This window comes from Gracilinanus agilis, chromosome 1, assembly GCF_016433145.1.
Source record: "Gracilinanus agilis isolate LMUSP501 chromosome 1, AgileGrace, whole genome shotgun sequence".
NCBI classification, from domain to species: Eukaryota; Metazoa; Chordata; class Mammalia; order Didelphimorphia; family Didelphidae; genus Gracilinanus; species Gracilinanus agilis.
In genome coordinates, this window is record NC_058130.1 from 7,821,318 (window position 1) to 7,841,557 (window position 20,240).

At 40.1% G+C, this 20,240-nt stretch overlaps 1 protein-coding gene across 1 annotated transcript in view; it reads right to left on the reverse strand.

The window, feature by feature from the left end:
* Positions 1–774: 774 nt before the first annotated feature.
* Positions 775–20,240, reverse strand: part of POU6F2 (POU class 6 homeobox 2) — a 259,799-nt gene continuing 240,333 nt past the window's right edge. The window contains exons 7-8 of the mRNA XM_044675391.1: positions 13,191–13,359; positions 775–947 (exon numbers count right to left, since the gene is read on the reverse strand). Coding sequence (XP_044531326.1) covers positions 775–947; positions 13,191–13,359 — 342 coding nt within the window. The remainder of the gene's footprint in view (positions 948–13,190; positions 13,360–20,240) is intronic.

Consider the following 20,240-nt stretch of genomic DNA (forward strand, 5'->3'; position numbering starts at 1 on the left):
CCTTCCTTCCTTCTCCTTCTTCTTTCCTTTCCTCCTTTCCTCCTTCCTTCCCTCCTTCCTTCCTACTTTCCTTCCTTCCTCATCTCTCTCTTCTTCCTCTTTTTCCCCTTTCTTTCTCAACTTTATTTTTACCTTCCCTTGTCTTCCTTTGCCTTCCCATCTCTTCTCTTCCCTTCTCTCTCTGTATTTTCAGACTATGAGAAAGGAAAATCTCCCAACCCCCCTACATGGTAATGGTTAATTTTCTTCTGTTTTTCCTTGGGGAGCCCCCATTGTCATTTCTTAGCAGAAATGTTGGAAGCTCTGATATAAACAGGGACAGGCAGCCTCAAAACATTTGTTCAATAAGCCTAACTATAGAAAATGGCCTAGGGAGAAGAGGCCTCTCAAGTGCATATGCAGCATCAGCAGGGAGGGAATGCAGGCCCACTGTCTGGGGTTTTCTCTTGTTCCTCAGAGCAAAGACTTGAGCTTCCTGGGAGAAACACACACAAACACATACTCACACACATTCAGACTGAATCCTCTCTCATGTCCCCCTCCTTCCTTCCCTCCCCCAAAGTTTCTGATCCTCAATTTATAGCACACATAATAAATTTCAATTCATTTCAATGAGAGCCATCCAGCATCCATGCTTTGTCTTGTCTCCTGCTTCCCCTTTCTCCCCCATTTCCCCCTCCTTGCACACCTGAGGAGGGAACACAGCATGAGAAGGAAGCAAAGACCAGAGCCAGGCCCAGAAGCGAGGAGGTTGGAGCCTGAGTGGCAGAGGTGTTACCTGCAGATGGCAGACTGGCTGTATGCTGGGCCTTCTGTGGCACTTAAAGCCTGGCCAACTTGGGTCTGCGTCAGACCAAGAGACAGGCGCCGGATTTTAAAAGCTTTGGCAAATTCTCGGATTTCTTCCAGATTCACCCCATCCACCTCACCAGCTGCTGTCTGTGGATCTGTGGAGATGGTTTTTAAAATGGCATCAATACTGCAAAACACACGGAGGCAATGTCTGCTCAGCTGGGCTTATAAGTGAATGAGGAGGTTCTCTTTTTTGGGGCCCCAACTTGTGGTTCCTTGGGATATCTCACCCTCTTTCTAAACCACCCCATTTTCCAATTTAGCTCAGTTCTCTTCAGCTCACTACAATGCCATTAAATTTTATTAAATGCCTAATATGTGCCAGGCACTCTGTGAGGCATCAAGGGCATAAAGACAAAACCAGAAAAGTCCCTGCCCTTGAGTTTATGGTTTTGTGGTGAAAACACTTCGCAGATAAGTAAATACAGAATTTCCACAAAATAAATCTCTACAAATTTTCTACAATTCTTTTGCAAAAGGAAAAGTGTCACCAGTATTAACACCTGAGATTATCAATAGCAAAGGCTGAACTGGAGAAAGAGGGTCCTAGAACTGAACCTCAAAGGGAGCTTTGAGTCCAAGAGGGGGTGATGTGGAGAAGCATCCAGAAATGTGGAAAAACAGAGAGATGAGGATGAGAGACAGACAGATAGATAGATAGATAGATAGACAGATAGAGAGATAGAGATAGACAGAGAGAGAGAGACAGAGACAGAGAGAGAGAGAAAGAGAGAAAGAGAGAGAGAGAATGTGAGAATGTCATGATGTCATATGTGGACAAGAGCAAATCAGTCACTTTGGTCAAAAAAGAGAATTCCGAACGAGTTTAATGCTTAAGAAAGTTTCCATTTCATCAAGCCTCAAACTGCCTCTTTGCAGTTTCCCCACCCATTATTTCTAGTTCTGCCCTGTGGGACCTGAAGAATAAGTCCAGTGTCTCTTCCACATGACAGCCCTTTAAACACTGGAACAGAACTATCATGGTGCCCTGAAGTCTTTTCCACAGGATAAACATCCCCAGGTCCTTTAACCCTGCTTTATATGGTGTTGAACCAAATCCCTTCCCACCATCCAGTTTATTTCCTTGGGACATTCTCTAATATGTCATTGTCTTTCATGCCCCCTGGTGCTCAGAACTAAATCCAATACTTCAGGTGTGGTGTGGTCAGGGTATATAGGGCAGGGAGGGGGATTCTCATAGCTTTATTCCTTAGCTGATAAAATTCTCTTTTTGCAGTTGAATTTTACTTTGTCTTTTTGGTTGCCATATCCAACTATTACTTATTTTGAGCTTGCAATCTATTAAAGCCCCTACATCTTTTTTTTTTTTAAATTCTTATCTTCTGTCTTTGAATTCATGCCAAGTATCAGTTCCAAGGTAGAAGAGTGGTAAAGGCTAGGCAATTGGGGTTAAGTGACTTGCCCAGGGTCACACAGCTAGAATGTGTCTGAGACAGATTTGAATCTCATCTCTAGGTCTGGTTCTCTATACAATGAGACAGCTAGCTGCCCCTCTTTTTAAAAAATTGCTATTTAGACATGTATCTTCTATCTGATAAAACAGGCTTTTTGAAACTTGGGCTGAAGCTTGAATTTTATCTCTATTATATTTCATCTTAATAAAACATAGTTTTAGAGAGTTGATCCCTGCTCTCTTCCCAAGGTACCAAGAGAATAAGAGATTTTCCTAGGGCCACACAAAGACAGAACTTGAATCCAGGTTGTCCTGTCTCTAAAGGTTCTCTTTGTTATGCCATATTGTGTCTCACTGGAGAAATTTGTATGGTGAAATGGTCTTGGATTTTGCTCTAAGGAAGGGATCTGAGAGATGATTTAGCATGATGCCTTTGACCTACACACTGAGGAATGAGAGGGAAACAGACCTAGAGAGATGAAATGCTTCACAAGGTCATTCATTGAGGATTAGAGTAGGAACTAGAAGCTGGGAACCCTATTTCCTAGCCCAGGGCTTGGTCTATCTCACTACACTGCTTCTCCCCCTCATTCTGACCTTTTGACAGGTCCTGAGTTAGTCCTTTGCAATATTTTCCCAGTGAAGGCTACAGCCTTACTTACATTAATAGATAATATTTCTGGAATAGTTTATGATTTCCGGAGTATTCTAGATTATTGTAATATTTGATTTTCACAACATTCAATTAATTAACAAGCATTTAAGTGTCTCCTGTGAGCCAGATCTTGTGCTAAGTGCTAGACATATAAAGATAAAAAATGAAACATGTTAATGAATTGTCAGCTGAGGATGAGGCTCTGGCAGTCACAGAAAATATATTCATGAGGAGGTACTTAGGTGACGCCTTGAAGGAAAGGAGGAATTCTGAGGATGAAGAAAGGATCGAGTACCTACCAGCAATAATAGATGGCCATTGCATTAGAATGGAGGCAGGAGTTGATGGATGAGGAACACTGGAAAGGGTACTTTGTCTCACCTTTATGTGCAAGGAAACAGATACTTGGAGTGGTTAAGAGAAATGCCCAGGGTCACACGGGACACTCTTCTCATAGAAGAGTTGACTTTTGTTGTTCTTGGAGGGAGTGAGGAGACACTCAAATGTAAAAGGAAATAAACATTTGAAGTTCTTTGATTAGATTCTTTAGTATTTAACAGGTAGTTCCTTTGCAGACCATCTCCTTTGAGGCTTTTCATTCACTTAGCCCAACAAGGCAGCTGGGATTTACTACACTTTGGCTGTCGTCTCATTATGATGTCCAATTGGATTTTTTCCCAGGAGATACTCACCCAGAGAGATCATGCTTACGAACCTGTAAGAAGCCTTTTATGTCTTTCCATCAGAGCACTTTACTGACAAAAGTTGCCTTGGTCCTTCAAATGACACACAATCCAAAACCCTTGGCCCAAGAAGGCAAGGCTGGTGCTGGATAGCTTTGGACAGCTCATTCTTCTCAAGGGAGATATCAAAGCTACTGGTGAGGGAAGCTTCTTCCCCTCAACTCCTTATCCTTGTATAAAGAAGGCAGGAACTCATATGCAGGCAGTAGAAGATGGGGATGGTGAAGATTTCCAAAGAATCTAAATTTCCTGGAGGAAAGCCATGCTCTCAGAAAGCCTTGGCTCTTGTATGTTAACTCAGCGGGTCTGGAGACTCCTTTGGGGAGAAATTTCTTAGCACAATCACCCACCAAGTTCCACAAATTCAAGTGCCCCCCAAGGACTGGGGCTATTTTGCTAGACTCTAGTCCCCAAGGACACCAATCCTTTCACAGAAATATGTATCTATACAGGGTCGAAGGCATAGAATTGTTGAAGTGTCTGGTCACTTGAATTTGCCAAACAGAACCTCTCAAATGAACGTTGTAATAAAATACAACTACACACTGAAGAATGAGGGGGAAACTGAGGCCCAGACAGAGGAAATGACTTGACTTGGTGAGACTAGGGAAGCAGCAAACCCAGTAACAATTCTCAAGGACCTTTCATTGATAGGTAATTATGATAGAAATGGCATTAATGCTCATCAAATGAGAAAAATTCAACATTTGACATGAATAAAGTTGCAGTGCCATGGTCTGGGTCATATAAACACTGGGAAATCAGAGAAGTGACCATAGATTTCAGAGATGGAAAGGACTTTAGAAAGCACCTCATAATAACAGCTGGCATTTCTATAGCACTTTGAAGTTTGCAAAGTTCATTTGATCCTCATAACACTATCAGGTAGTGAGGTAAACAGGCTAAGAGAGGTCAAGTGACTTGCCCAGGGTCATACAGCTAGTAAATGTCTGACTCTAAGTCCTGATGTCATTGCACCACTTAGTCAAACTCTCTCATTTTGCAGATAAGGAAACTGAGGCTTAGGGAGAGGAAATGCCACCCACAGTTCCAAAGCTAAGAACATCCATCTGAATGACTTGGGGAAGGTTATGGTAGGACTGAAAAGTAAGTAGGGCCATAAAATTCAGGGATGAAAAGGACAGGGACTGCATAGTTCCAGCCTTTTGTTTTATAGATGAGGAAACTGAGGTTCCCAAATGCTTAGTGTGGGGAGCTTCTGGTAAGGAATTTCCTCTGTCAATGCAGGTCTGCATCTTCTCTGCAAATTATAGCCTTAGAGAGTTGCTTGAAGGCAATAGGAAGTTAAATAATTTGCCCAGAGTCACATAGCCAGTGAATAGAAGCATGAGTCCATTTACCCAGGGTCTTACAGGTATAATTGTGGAGTATATAAAACTAATATTGGATTTGGAATTGGACCTCAATTTGAATTCTGACTTTGCAACTTAGTATCTTTAGAGAGTTTATGGATCTCACTTTCCTAATTTATGAAGTGAAGAGATTGAGCTAGATGACCTTTTCTAGGGTTAAATACTACTTTGAGCTCTTAGGACACTGCGAAGAACAATGTTGGATCCACTCAGCAGGTCAGTCAAACAGTCACCTCTGCTGTCATGCCCACCACCCAACATCACAAGTGATTGGATTTCTATCATAATTACCTATCAATGAAAGGTCCTTGAGAATTGTTACTGGGTTTGCTGCTTCCCTAGTCTCACCAAGTCAGGGTCCATGGCAACTGCTCTGACTTGCCTCTTTGTCTCTGCACTGTGTGTGTGTGTGTGTGTGTGTGTGTGGGGTCATCATTTCTCATAATCTAGGCTTGGTGTAGATCGAAATCCAACCCTCTCTTTTACTGTCCCTGCTCCATTTCCCTTGAGGTCTTTGAGAAAGGCCTGGCTATCCCCAGCTCTTTCCCCATGACTTTGGCAGGAATAAAAATGTCCCTAACCCCTAGCCCATGGGACTGATCTTCCTTGGGGCAAGCTCGGGGCCTTCTTCTTTTAGCAGACCAAGCCACATCCCAGGAGCTGAGTTCCTCCTCCCAGTCACTCCCATGGCTGTTCACCTACTTTGGACAAAGCATCCCTGAAGGCCACGGTGGGTCCCTGGGGCTGGCTCCGCACGGCAGAGCACTTCTCTTGCTCTTTCTTTTGAGGTGGTGGGGGCTTCCCAGGCTGACTGGATTTGGTGCTGATCTCTCTTCCTGGTGACTGTTTCTTACTGCTGCTGGAGGATCTGAAACTTAGTTTGGCTTCAGTCTGTTCATGCAATACCTTTCCTAGAGGGGAAAAATCCTGGGACGGCAGCCTGGCAATCTGAATCTTGCATTCATCAAGGAAGGAGGATTCATGGGTCTGGGTTACCATCGCATCCCTTTCATCTTCCCGAACTCACACAATCAATCCCTCATGTGATGAGATCCTGGTCAGAGAGGTGCTCCCTCTTCAGCTCCTGACCTCCAAACTCTAGAGCAGCTTCACAGTCTCCTTATGGGTCTTGGAAAGTCATAAATGTTCTCATGATGGTCTTTGGGTCCTCTTTGACTTTCATTTTAAGATTTTTGTGGGGAAAGAAGGAAGGAATTTTGGTTCAGAAAGCTAAATACCAGATGGATAGAGGATCCTAGCTTTTGGCATAGGAGAAAGAAAGGAAGGTTTGGGAAGTCTTGAAGTGTTTGAAAAAATGAGGGCAAGAAGGCAACTAGGTGGCTCAGGGGATAGAGGTCCTGGGTTCAAATCTGGATTTAGACCCTTCCTAGCTATGTGACCTTGGGCAAATAGTTAACCCCAATTGTCTGGCTCTTACCTCTCTTCTGCCTTGGGACTGTTACTTAGTATCAATTCTTTTTTAAAATTTAATTTAATTTTGTAATTAAAAAATTTTAATAACAAATTTCCACATCAGTTTTCTGAAGTTATATGATCCAAATTGTCTCCCTTTCTTTTTCTTTCCCCACTCCTGGAGCTGACAAGCAATTCAATCTAGGTTCTTAGTATTAATTCTAAGATAGGAAGTAAGAGTTAAAAGAATGAGGACAAGCCAACTCCAGTGTGTTTTGAATACTACAGGAGACTGTGGGATTATTCGTGGCAGTGAGCTTCAATTCAAAACCAATGAACAAACATCAAATGTCTACTGCCTTTAAAGAGCTTATGTCCTACTGGGGGTGACACAACATGTATGTACTTAAGAATAGTATTAAAAAAGCCCTTACCTTCCAATCTAGAATCATTGCCAAGTATCATTTCCAAGGCAGAAAAGTAGTAGGGGCTAGGTAATTGAGGTTAATTGACTTGTCCAGGACCACACAATCTGAAGCTAGATTTGAATCCAGGACCTCTTGTCTCTAGGTGGTTCTCTATCCATTGAGCCACCTAGCTATCCTGAATAAGAACAGTATAAACATAAGTCATATCTCTCTTCCAGATTGAGGCCTTGACCTCAAGCCTTGGTTCATCTCTCCCATAAAGCTTCTAAAGATGATCATTCCAACTAAACTGATTCTGAAAAAAAGATGTTAAGATTAGGGAAGAACTGATACATCTGGCTGAGGTGAGGATTCAAGGAAAGAGAAGGATGGCTGAAGTAGAAGGAGCCTCTCCCCATGCCTGTACCTGCTTCTAACTTCATACCACCAATCCACCGTTTCATTAGAAATGAACAGGCGTCCAGGGATTGATCAGAGTCCTTTATACTGTTGACTTGGCTAAAACAACTGGATTCAGTATTGGAGAGACCAGTCAGCAGCAGAGTGATGAGTGAGAAAAAGTGGCTGGAGGTGGACTGAGGCCCTGAGTTCTCACTGAGTGAGCATTGATCCTGCGGGTGGACATGAGTTGAAAAACAGTTGGGGGATGCTTTCAGTTCCCAGAGTTGGCAGCTAACAGAGAGGTTTGAGCCCAAGGATTTGTTCTGGCAACTTTTGAGTTCAGGCTGTGTCTATAGACAAACTTGGCCCTGGAGAAGTGAGATTCATAACCCACGTAAAAGATCTTTTAACATTTTGTTATTCTTTTTGCTTCTGTGAATATTAGTAAAGGAAGTATATAGTTAAACTGTGTGTGTGTGTTATAGCTTACATTATGTCATGTTCACATAATTACAATCCATTTAAATGAGGTGGGCAAGTTTTCTCATTGGTAGGATCCAGTTGAAGTTTAATTGGATAAATCCACTTAGATATAAATCAAGGAGATAAGCAATGAACATAGTAGGTGATCAACCAATCAATAAACATTTATTAAGCACCTACTATATGCCAGGCACTGTGTCATGTGCTGGCAATACAAAAAAGGGAAAAGATGGAAATGGTCACATACCCCAAATTGTCATTTCCTGAAGTCACTGTCATAGTTAGGAATTAGCACTTGACTCTAACCATCCTATCACACTCCCCATACCCCTTAAATCCCCTCCAATTTTTTTAAACCCTTACCTTCCATCTTGGAATCAATACTCTGTATTGGTCCCAAGGCAGAAGAGTGGTAAGGGCTAGGCAATGGGGGTCAAGTCGCTTTGCCCAAGGTCACACAGCAGAAGTGTCTGAGACTAGATTTGAACCTAGGACCTCCCGTCTCTAGGCCTGGTTCTCAACTGAGCCACCCAACTGCCCCCAAGTCCCCTCCAATTTGAACAGAGTGGATAGTTTATGTGGGACAAGAATTAAGAATTTTCCTGATTCTCATTGTGACCTCAGGCATCCCTCTCTTCTGCCTCAGACCTTTCATATAGGCTGCCATCCTTCACTTGACTTTATTTCCCTACCTCTCCAATTTGTACCCAGCCTGTCATCATGCCAAGACCATACCATCATCTGTTTAAGAATCCCTTGACCCTTTGTTCAATTGCTGTCCATCTCTTGCTGAACCATATCAATTAACCCCACCATTGCCTCCTCTGCTTCTTCTCACAATCCAGCCAAAGTCTCTTGCACATGTCATCCTACCTTTTATCTCTGTGTATTTGCAATGACTATCATAAATGCTTAGAAGGCACTCCATTTTTGCCCCTGCCTCCTAGAGTTCCTCTCATCTGTTGACATAGCCTAGGTACCATCTTCTTCAAAAAGACTTTCCTGATTCTTTCAACTTGTAGTGCCCTTCTTCCCAAATTACTATGTAGTTAACTAATTCATACAAATATATTTGTATTTATTCACATTCTATTTATGCTTTGTATACTTGAATATGGACTTGTTTTCTCTCCCATTAGAAACTCATTGAGAGAAGAAATCATTTCACTTTTTTTGTACTTGCATCTTTGAAGCCTAGCACAATGTCTGATACATAGTAGGTGCTTAACAATTGCTAATTGATTAATTGATAACAATTAGAGCTGTCCAAAAGTAGAATAGTTTGCCTTGGGAGAAAGTGATTTCTCCACTCATTGGATGTCTCCAAGGCTGGATGACTTTTTTATCTAGGTATTTCTAATATAGGATAATTCATGAGTTACTTTCCAGCTCCATGATTTTGAGAAATCAAAGCCAACTGAAATTGGTTACAATCCTGTCTTGATCACTAAACAATGTTAACTTCATAACTAAAAATTAAGGAATTCAGTGCATAAATTCTTACTTTCTTGATTTTATGACAGACATACCATCAGTCTTCCTATTTGGTGCCTCCCTTGATATGATCTGAGAGTCTCCAAACAAAGTTGTCTTTGTTACTTCATATCTCAAGAAATAGTGAATAAATTTGACCTGCCAATGGGTGACATCTTATTGGTGGTACTTTGCTCTAATTAATCAAATTTTTTTATAGTCAGCAAAAAAACAAACATGGAGGGATTGTGTATTCTTTGTATTTTACAGTCAATTGTGTGATGATGAGTATGAGTGTACTGTAGATGACCTTCCTTCCTTCCTTCCTTCCTTCGTTCCTTCCTTCCCCCATACCTTTTGTCTTAGAATTGATACTGTGTTTTGGTTTCAAGGCAGAAGAACAGTAAGAGGTAGGCAATGGGGATTAAGTGACTTGCCCACGGTCATACAGCTAGAAAGTGTCTGAGACTAGATTGTGGATGACTTTCAAAAGCTTGCCTGTTCCCTTCTAATGCCTTCATCAAGAATGCTTTCATTTTCATAGGACATTTTATATAGGTGAGAATGTTAGCAAAATTTTCTTAGATGCCCTTTTTTGGGTAGGAAGACCCCAGATTTACTACTGTAAAGGAGGAGATCCAACAGAGTTCAAGTTAAAAAGGAATTCCCTGGAAATAGTGAGGTCTTCCAGATTTTCCCATTTGTGGATAACTTTGTGCTGATTGCATCAATATTTGGAACATTTGTGAGTCTCTAGGATGAGAACTATTCTCATTTATAGAGAAGCAGAGGACTGATCTTAGATTCAGGAAGACCTGATTTGAAGTCAAGGACACTCAAAGAAAGTCACTTCATATTTCAATGGCTCTAACTATTCATATTGGGAAAAAACAAGTGAATTTCATCTTTTTATATGTGTCCCATTTTTCTAGTTCAATGAGTGAATAGTTAAGACTAAATTCTTTTGGGTGATCACTGGATGTAGGATTTCATCAGTGGAGATAATTTGCAGTGAGGGACTGTCAATTTTTAAAGATATCATCTCTTTGAAATTTATTATCTTAGTAAGCCACTAGAGCTATCTTTACATATTTGTCCAAATCATTGACATAAATGAGAACTAGCCCAGAACCAAGAACACAGATTCTTAGAATTTCTGAGTTGGAAAGGACTGCAGGAACATCTGGACTAACCCATACTTGGAAGGAATTCACACTATAACATCTGAAAAATGGTTGTCTGGTCTCTATTTGAAGTCCTCCAAGACCAGGACCTCTCCAAGCAGCCCATTCTATTTTTGGACAGTTTGGTTTTTAGCACCTTTTGTTGTCTTTAGTTTTGTTCTCTGAGGTCACACGTAACAAGGCCATTTCCTCTCTCCCATCACAGATCTTCAGATACATATTATCCATGTCTTCTCTTCTCCAGCTTAGACATCTCCAGTTCTTTTAACAAAAGATCATGAAACATGAATTCAAAACCTTTCCTCATCCCATCTGAGGATGTCCCATGGACATTGTCTGGTTTATCAATGTCCTTCTTAAACTGTGGGCAGATCCTTGGGGGACTCCATTTTCCACCCAGATTCAGTTCCAAATCTTCTTCATTGTCTACTAGGATACTATAGGAGACTTTTTCAAGTGCCTAGCTGAAATTCTAGTATGCTGTGTTTGTAATCATTCCTCTGGTTAGTAGACTAACAAGCCTGTCAAAAAAGGAAATGCAATTAGTTTTGCATGGCTGATTTTTGATGAACCCATGCTGGCTCTGATTGATCAATGCTTACCTTTCCCAGTGTTGGGAGATCATTCTTTTAATGACATATTCCTGAATTGTATTAGGAACTGAAGTCAGACTCATTCCATTACAGTTAGAAAAATTCATTTTCTTCCATTTTGAGGGACTGGTCATTTGCTTTTGCTGGTCTTTCAGCATCTTTTGTGGTGTTGCTGATTTTTTCCAGACTCTGGTCTGGAATGAGGCAAATTACCTTTCTGATCCTATGAAGTTGGATCATTATACAGGGACTACTGACCTCATAAGGCAATTACTTAACTAATTAATTAATTGCCCTTGCTTCCCATCTTAGAATCAATATTCTGTATTGGTTCCAAGAGAGAAAAGTGGAAAGGGCTAGGCAATGGAGGTTAAGTGACTCACCCAGGGCCACGCAGCTATGAACCTAGGACCTCCCATCTCTAGGCCTGGTTCTCAATCCACTGAGCCATCCAAATGACCCCTTCACAAGGCGATTTAGAGGAAAATATCTCCTAAATCTTAACATGAAACCTAGATGTGAGTTAGTATTATTTATTCTTGACAAAACCAGTGAATTTCAGGGCTGTGGAAGTCCTTAGTTTGACCTATATCAGAACAAACCCCAGACAAGTAGCTATCAAGTTTCCTCTTAAAGATCTCTAATGACAGACAACTGATTCTCAAAAGAGTCTACTTAAAAATCTGAATAGCGTTCATTGGTAAGATTTCTCCTTGTGCTGATTTGAATTTTACCTCTCTGTGCCTTTGGTTCACTTTTTCTCATTTTGTTCTCTAGGGTCAAGACAGCAGCTATCATGTTGCCCACTGGGAAATCTATTTTCCAGGTCATCCATGCCCATTTTATTCAATGGGTCCTCATATAGTAGGACTTCCAAGCCTTTTACCATCATAGTGATCCTCCCCTGGACTTCGTTCAGTCCAGCTAGGTTCTTATCTAGCTCCATCTGGAGAACTTCCAGAGGAGAGAGACCAGAATGGGGGAGCCGACTTGTTATTTAAAAGAAAAACGATGAAGTTCAGAATAAATATACCCATAAAATGAGAATGCTTATTCTTAAAATGTTTTCCTTGGCCAATGTTCTCTTTGTGAACACTTGCACATTAAAGATTCAATGAAAGTAAGTAATTGGCATTAAAAAGGGACATTACATTGACCCTACCATTTTTGCTGACTTAATTTTGTGGCCTTTGTGTCAGGCTAAGTCCTGTTTCTACAAATTGTAGGGGCTGTCTTCCTGGTGACTAAAGCACTGAGTTGTAGCCCAGAATCTTTGCATGGCTGTACATAGATTTTCTGTTTCATTTCAATTCATTAGGTTTCTAACATACATGTGAGTGACTCCGTGCTCTAGAAGATGGTCCTTTAAGTACAAATACCCACTAGCACACAAATGGACTCTCTTTTATTTCCTCAGACACCTACAAACAGAACAGCAGGGGACTTCAGACACACAGAGTAGAGACTTGGCCCCCCAAGTGGATGCCTCTTGTTTGCTGATTTCCAGGCCTGAGATGCTGAGCATGCAGCCCCACACAACAATCAGATGGCAGGATTGTTGGCTCAATGGCATCCTCTCCCCTTCCCCTCTACCTGCCTTGTACATCAAATTGGCACTGCCATTTTGGGAAAGGACATATCAATCAACTTTCCTGTGGCTCCATTTCCCATCTCTGTAATTCCCAAAACAATCTTTCTTGGCCATCACTTCCCACATATGTTTTCTACTTCTACTGGAATGCAAGTTTTTCCATGGTAGGGACTGCCTTGCTTGTTTGTATTTGTGTCCACAGGGCTTGGCACATAGTAAGTATTTAATAAATGTCCTTTCATTCATTCAAAGCTAGAACGTGACTTTCCAAGGGCAGATGATGGAGCCAGGCTGGACTTCATAGTGGGGATTTCTGTTACAGTGTAGCCCTGGGAAGGCACCTCCATCTTCTCTAGATCTGCTGTTTCAGGTAGCATGTCCAGGACATGTTCATAAATGAATTGGGGGAATGCTTCCTCATTGAAAGAGAGAAAGAGAAGGAGGAGAGACAGAGTAAGAGAAAGACGTTCAAACACACACACATGCACACACAGAAGAGAGAGAGAGAGAGAGAGAGAGAGAGAGAGAGAGAGAGAGAGAGAGAGAGGCACAGCACTAAAAAGGCAAAAGACAAGATACCGTACACATAGACAGGCAGGATACTTACTGCTGACTAACTGGCCAACACTCAAAGCTGAAGAGGAGGAGGATGAGGAGGAGGAAGAAGAAGCCTGTCGGACAGGACTTTGAGACATGGATGCTTGGCTGTGAGCCAGATGCAGAAGGCTGGCCTGGGAGGCAGCTTGACCCACTGGTGTCTGGGAGGGTTGGTGTAGCTACATATTGAAAGGTTTAAAGAGAGAGAAGAGACACACACACAGAGAGATTTAGAGAAAAAAATCATTTGAGCTCTTCAAGTACTGACTGAATCCTTGTTAATCACAATGAAAGCTGTGAGGACATAGCTGAGAAGACTTTTTTCCTACCTGCCATATTTTGTAACATACCTGACAGTTATTTTATTAGTGATTGTGGAGGATGTTAAGGAATCCTCCCTGTGGCTCAGTATACTTCCAATCCACCATTTTGGGGGAATGTTTGAGTCCTAAGTGTTACTGAAGGACTCCAGGTACCAATTTAGTGAGCATACCACGACAGCCCTTGCTTTCAAGGAGCTTACATTTTCTCAGATGAAAATAACATGTACATAGATCAATCAATACAAAATATCAACAAAGGTAAACACAAAGTAATTTCAGGTAGAGTGTGTGCAGGAAAGAACCAATTACTGTGGAAATTCCATTGGGCTGTTCAATTCATTTTCCTAAAGGCTAGGTCTGACCATGTCACTCTCCCATTTAATTAACTCCCCAGTAGTTCTCTATCATCTCCAAGATTAAATTTGAAATTATCTGCTTGGCTTTGAAAAGCCCGTCCTAACCTGGGCTTCTCCAATCTTTCCAATATTCTTACACCTTCCTCCCTTCCTACCCACCTCCCCCAATTCTTGAATATTTGAAAGCACAATCCCATCGGTAGGAAGCCTAGAAATAAGCCAGTGTTTATGAACAAATTAGGTGGGATGACAAGCAAATACGCTGACACCCAGTTGAAAAAAGCTAATCTCTTATGCTCTTTGTCCAGGTAGCTAAGAAGAGAAATGAGAAAGTGAATCTCATGAAGTGATTTTTCTTCAGATTAAAGAAAGTCATAACACACCAGAATGCCCTGTGCACTCTGGTACTTCTGAAGCTTGATTGGTCAGTCAGAACCCTCTGAGATGCCTCCTTTGCAACTACATCTCTGCTCAAACCCATTCAGGATACGTACATCACATTTATCTGGACTATACCTGTGATTTCACTAATCTAGGAGAAGAAACTCACTATCAGTGTGGATGAACAACTGTTCAACTGACTGTCTCGCCGATTTGTCTTTTGCATTGGAAAGTTAAGTGACTTGCCTAAGGTCATAACACCAAAATGTGTGAGAAGCAGGTCTTGAACCCAAGCCAGTTCTTTATTCTCAAACCTTGCTACCTCTCTATGGCACATTTTAGCAGGAGAAAAATACTGAGAAGGGACGAGGGAGCAGAAAGGAGGAAGTGTTCTCTACCCTACAAAGCAACACCTACTGGTTTTGTAACAGAAATGCCACAGAATCTCCAAACTGGAAGGAGCTTGAGAGTTTATTTACCTCAATTTAAACCTTCATCATAACCCACACTTCAAAATATCCAATTAGGATCATCCAACTTTCCTTTGAAGTGAGGACAAATCCTCAGCCTCCAAAGGCAATGTGACATACTTTTGAATAACTCTAATTGTAAAGAAACTTTCCCTTAGACATTAAGTAGTAATTTGCCTCTATCATACGCACACCACAGCTCCTAGTTCTATCCTCTGCTGCTCTGAAGAACACATTTGAGACTTCTCCATGATGACATTCTTTCAGCTATCATAACTCTACCAAGCCTTCTCTTTTATAAGCTAAATATTTACAACTCTTTAACCTTTTCCCTTTAATTCCCTGGTGGCATGATTTTAGGTCCTTCATTATCCTGGTTACCCTGTCTAAGATGATGTTCAGCTTAGCAATGTTCTCCCCAAAATATGGTACCTAGAACCTAATGTGACACATAAGATGTGCTTTCACTAAGGTAGGGTTCAGGGGCCACCATTGCCTTTCTTATTGCAGACACGGTGCTCCTCTTAAAACAGCATAATCTTGCAGTAGCTTTTTAAAATTTATCTTCTCATATTATTGACTCATTTTGAGGTTGAATTCCATGAAAACTTTCTCTTTTAGATAAACTGCTATCAATCGTGGATTCCTTATGTGGTATTTGAAAGTTGATTTTTTGAACCCAGGTATAAGGCATTAAATGTTATTGTTCAATTTTATCTTATTAGATGTGGGCCAGTGCTTTAGCTGGGGGAGATATTTTGGAATCCTCATGTCATACAACATGTGATCTCTCCCTCCCAGCTGTGTGTTATGTGTAAAGTTGATAAGCACACCAGTTCTCCAGTTCTAAGGCACCTCTCCTGTTCCTCACAATCTTTCATAGGTAAATGACTGTTGCTCAGTAATCACATCCACTAGTTCCTTCAATATCTTAGGTTGATGGATACCCAAGTCAGTAGGGACTTGATGACTTGAATTCAATAAGGGCAATTAGAAGCTTAACTAACTTATTATTTTTTTGTTTCACTTCCATCTTATTCATCTTTGTTTTGCCCAAGTATCATTGACCTTTGAATGATTTCTCTTCACGTCCTCAGAATTTTTTTAAAATGAACTTCTGATACAGACCTTTTGGCTCAACATTCTTCTTAGATTTTAGGTTCCATGATACTCCGAAACTTTTCTGAACCCTTTGAAATGTACTCTCTTCCAAATCTCAGTTGCATATTACATTATACCCAGTTTTCCTCCTTCTTCTGGATCTCTTCCACTCAAGTTTCCCTTAATTTCTACATCAGGAACCATATACTTTTGGTTGGTCAGCACCAAGCTCAGAATAGCAGTTGCTCCACCACTTCTACAGCCTTTTGAAAGATGAAATTGTCCTTAAAGCAAACCTGCACTTTATCAGTTTTTCCATTGCTGGCAGCAAAAATTACAGTAGATCTAAGAACTGAAAATATCTTATCACTATTACATCATGCTACTTTCTCCCACTTGTAATCTATTTCCCAACTTGTTCATGTTTTTAGTTCTTCTGTTCTTTTTCTCTTACCCTTGGATTCATCTAACTATTCTCCACAATGTTTAGCTTTTCTGATTCCCTTTTTCCCAACAAATGATATTGGTCATTTTTCCGCTTGCATTAGGCTCTCTAATTCACCTTCCTTGATAACCCATGCTTTAGGCATTGTTGTATAGATGTACGAGACTATGGGTTTTATTACTAGCTCCCTTCTTGGATTTTGCCATCTGTGATTTATTGGGAATCACTATTGCTGCTCTTTCTGTCTTGTGCCTACTTTCTATGGTGTCTAGCTTGGTGAATATAAATAGGCTATTTTATTCCTTTCTCTTTCTTTTCAGTATTAAAGACCTCATGATCAGATTTGCAACTGTGGGCAAATATAGTTTTACTAGGTCTCATTAGATGAACTCCATCCCTGGCTCCATGCCCATCATTCCTATATTTTCAGCTCTGATCTAGATATTCTTTACTATCCTCCTAAGGCTCAGAAGAGAGATTTTACTCTATCACCACTAACGCCCTAACATGTTGGTTCAGGAAAAAAATGAATTCAATGTGCTCTCGTGTCTTACCACTCAAATTGTAATTCTAAAGTTCAGATAGAATCTGGAAAATAGCTATCACTATCCTTTCACTGTCAAGCTTTATATTATTATGTTAAAATATAATCATTGTTTCTCTCTTAGCTATTTGCTACTATATGCAGACAATGAATTCTGAATGTTGTAGAGGCTAACATAGTTCCTGCCCTACTCTAGAATATGGAATACCGTGTTTGTATTAAACATTTTTAAAAAGTAGATTATTTAGGAAAGCTCCATATTTATGTCCAGTACTTAAAAATCTGAGAGAAGTAGAAACATCTCCCACTATTTCCATACTTCTATGACATGAAGAAGTGGTTTCTATGTCTTTATTTTAATGGCTTCTTAATCTAGTACTTTACAAAGTGCCAGAGTTTACAAAGCAAAAATGGGTGACCTTTTCCTCAGCTAAGAGCTTATTCTCCTGTTCTAATAAAATTATTTGGTTTTTGACACAATAGGCACTTCCTAATAAACACTGAAATAATTCCTCTTACAAAGCAGAGTCTCCTCAAGCAGCTAAGTAACATCTGTGGTCAGTAAGATATGATGATTAGTACGGTTGTAGTTTACTGATTATTAAAGGAAAAGATAGATATCTATTTTAATGCTCATGAGACAGTATCAATATTATCTGTTGCAATTGGCCGTAGCCATCACCAATTATCCTTGAGAACTGAGAAAGGGTGAAGATTTACTAAAAGTATGGAAAATACAGAGTATGCTTCATATCTTTAAAAAATAATCTTTACTCTTTGATCTAGCAATATCACTACTAGGTTTGTATCCCAATGAGATAAAAAATAATCTTTAATCCTTGGGATTTTAAAGCAGAGCACACAACCTGTCCATGCCTATATAATCTACGCTACTCTTATTTCTTTTCTCATGTTCTCCTCCAAGCTTCCTGGAAGGGGTCCACCCAGTATGGTGCAAACCTTCCTTTGGATATCTTAACGTTACCTGTATGCTAAAGGAGCATCCAGGCTACCATCCTGTGGTCTTGCTATATGACTAAACCAACTCTTTTTCTCATCTCATCTCATCTCATCTCATCTCATCTCATCTCATCTCATCTCATCTCATCTCATCTCATCTCATCTCTCTCCCTCTCCCTTTCCCTCTCCCTCTTCTCCTCTATCTCTCCATCTCTTCCTCCTCCCACCTCTCTCTCCCTCTCTCTCTGTCCCTTCCTCTGCCTCCCTTCCTCCCTCTCTTGTCTGTCTGTCTTTTTTTTTTCAATTATAATTTTCTGTCTTGGAATCAATATCTTAATATCCATTTTCCACTTCTGGCTTTCTAGCTACTGAGTCACCTTGCTTCCCTCATCTCATATCTCTTTGATGATATTTTTATGATGGTTCCTGAATGTGATTCATTATTGCTTAGGTGTTCTAGCCTTTTTATGCAAATTTGTTGTCTGACCAAGCTCTTAGCCTTTCACAGCACCTGCCTCAACTGCCTTCATGGTCATGGGAACAAGTTGTTCTCATTCATCCTTTCCACCAGGGGAAAGTCTTCACATTCTTGGGGGAGATATTCCCCCTAACTCACTGACAAGTTGAAGGAGAGGCGTGGTGTCATTGTATGATTTTCCTAAGCACAATAGAGCCCTTTTTCTTCTACCTATCCAGTTCCAGATACAGTGAATTTCCTCTCTGTAGTGTCTACCCAAAATATATGCACCGAAGGACTAGAGCTATGCATTGTTCATCCAGGTGCATATTAAAGTATGGACAATAGGCTTTCTTTAACCACATGAATTTTGCTATGTGTCTAGTTAAGTTGAACTCTTGTGATTTGGGGCCCCTTTTAGAAGGCTTTGCAATATAAGACAATGTAATTCTCACGGCATCATCCACAAACAGGAACATCTGGAGGACTTCACCATCTTTGGAACTCCCCCTTTCATAAAGGCACTAAGCAAACACCATGAAAGAATAAACATTTGGTGAATGTGCCTTCTGGCCTTATGTCTCATCACTGGATGGGAACAATCAGAGAATCATCAAGCAAAATCTCCTCATTGTGTAATTTTACCATATGAATAGGAGACATCTTGTTGAAGGATGGCTTTTGTGGTAACATTTTACTTGACTGAATCATCTGCTTTTTTTAATATAGAGAACTAATAAGCACGGTGGTGGTCCATATATTCTGCACCTTTTAACAAGTATGACTGTAAACTTTTGGTCTGTTAGAGAAAATTGGAAAAATCTTTACTATTCTCTCACATTCTTATCAAGGTTATCCTCAACATGTGTACAAATTATTCCCTCAAAGATCTTGTGATGAGAAAGAAGGCACGTGGATCAGTAGTTATTCACATTCTCTTGATCTTTCTTTGGGGATAGTAATTATGTTTATGAATATTTTCATTCATTCAATATTTTCTCTTCTTTTTAGATACTTTGGGAATTGATCCTTCAATGCTATAAAAATGATGTGACCTCTGGAATGGACCTTCTCTTTGTATGTTTGGGTTGATCTAGCTATTCCTCCTCTCATTGTTTCCTTTGGAGTCATTTCTGCTTTACAATGTAGTAAACTGTCAATTGCTAGATAAAAGTCTAAATATAGTTCTATTGGCATTGGTGGAGAAAATTGTTAGAGAAATCTTTACAAATTTTATTGAATAATAATGAATAATAAAAATGAATAATTTAGGCTTGATTGTTGTCTGCCTTCCAATTTTGCCCTCAAATACTCTTTAGATAATCTGGCTTAATTGAGTCTCTCACCAAACTATCTATAAACTAACTTTCCCCTCTACTGTTTCTCATTATTTTGTGAGTGATCCTCGCAATTGTCCTTAATCCTTCCTCTAAAAGTTTTTTTCATATGAGTTTATATTCTAAATCAATATTATCCTTGGCTTTTATATCTCTTTGTTTGGCAAGAAGATCAAGTGTTTGCTGGATGAAGGAGTTTCTAGGCTATTCTGACATTCTTGTTGTGGTGACTTCTTTAGGCTGGAGAAAATTTTGAAAGAGTAAGAAGTATAGAAAAAGGTGACTTTTCTACATCTATTCCTTATTCATTTTGTATTTTTACAATCAATAGTTTCCTTGGGACATAGTAGGTGCTTAATAAATGCGTGGCAACTGACTCACTGAATTGTATTAATAAATCTGACTTTAGATGCTTTGATTATAATCAATATTTTAAAATTATTCCTTCTAATTGGGTATTGATTTTGATATTTATTTTAACAGTCCAGTGGTTTGACTGTAAGACAACTGATTCAGAAATAACTCCTCGTTGTGAGAAACAAGTACTTAGGTGGCACAATGTATACAGCTCTGGACCTAGAATTAGGAATACCGCAGAGTATTGCCCAGATACTTTCAAGCTGTGTGACCCTAAACAAATCGCACAATCTCTGTCTGCCTCGTTTCTTTATCTGTAAAATTGGGAT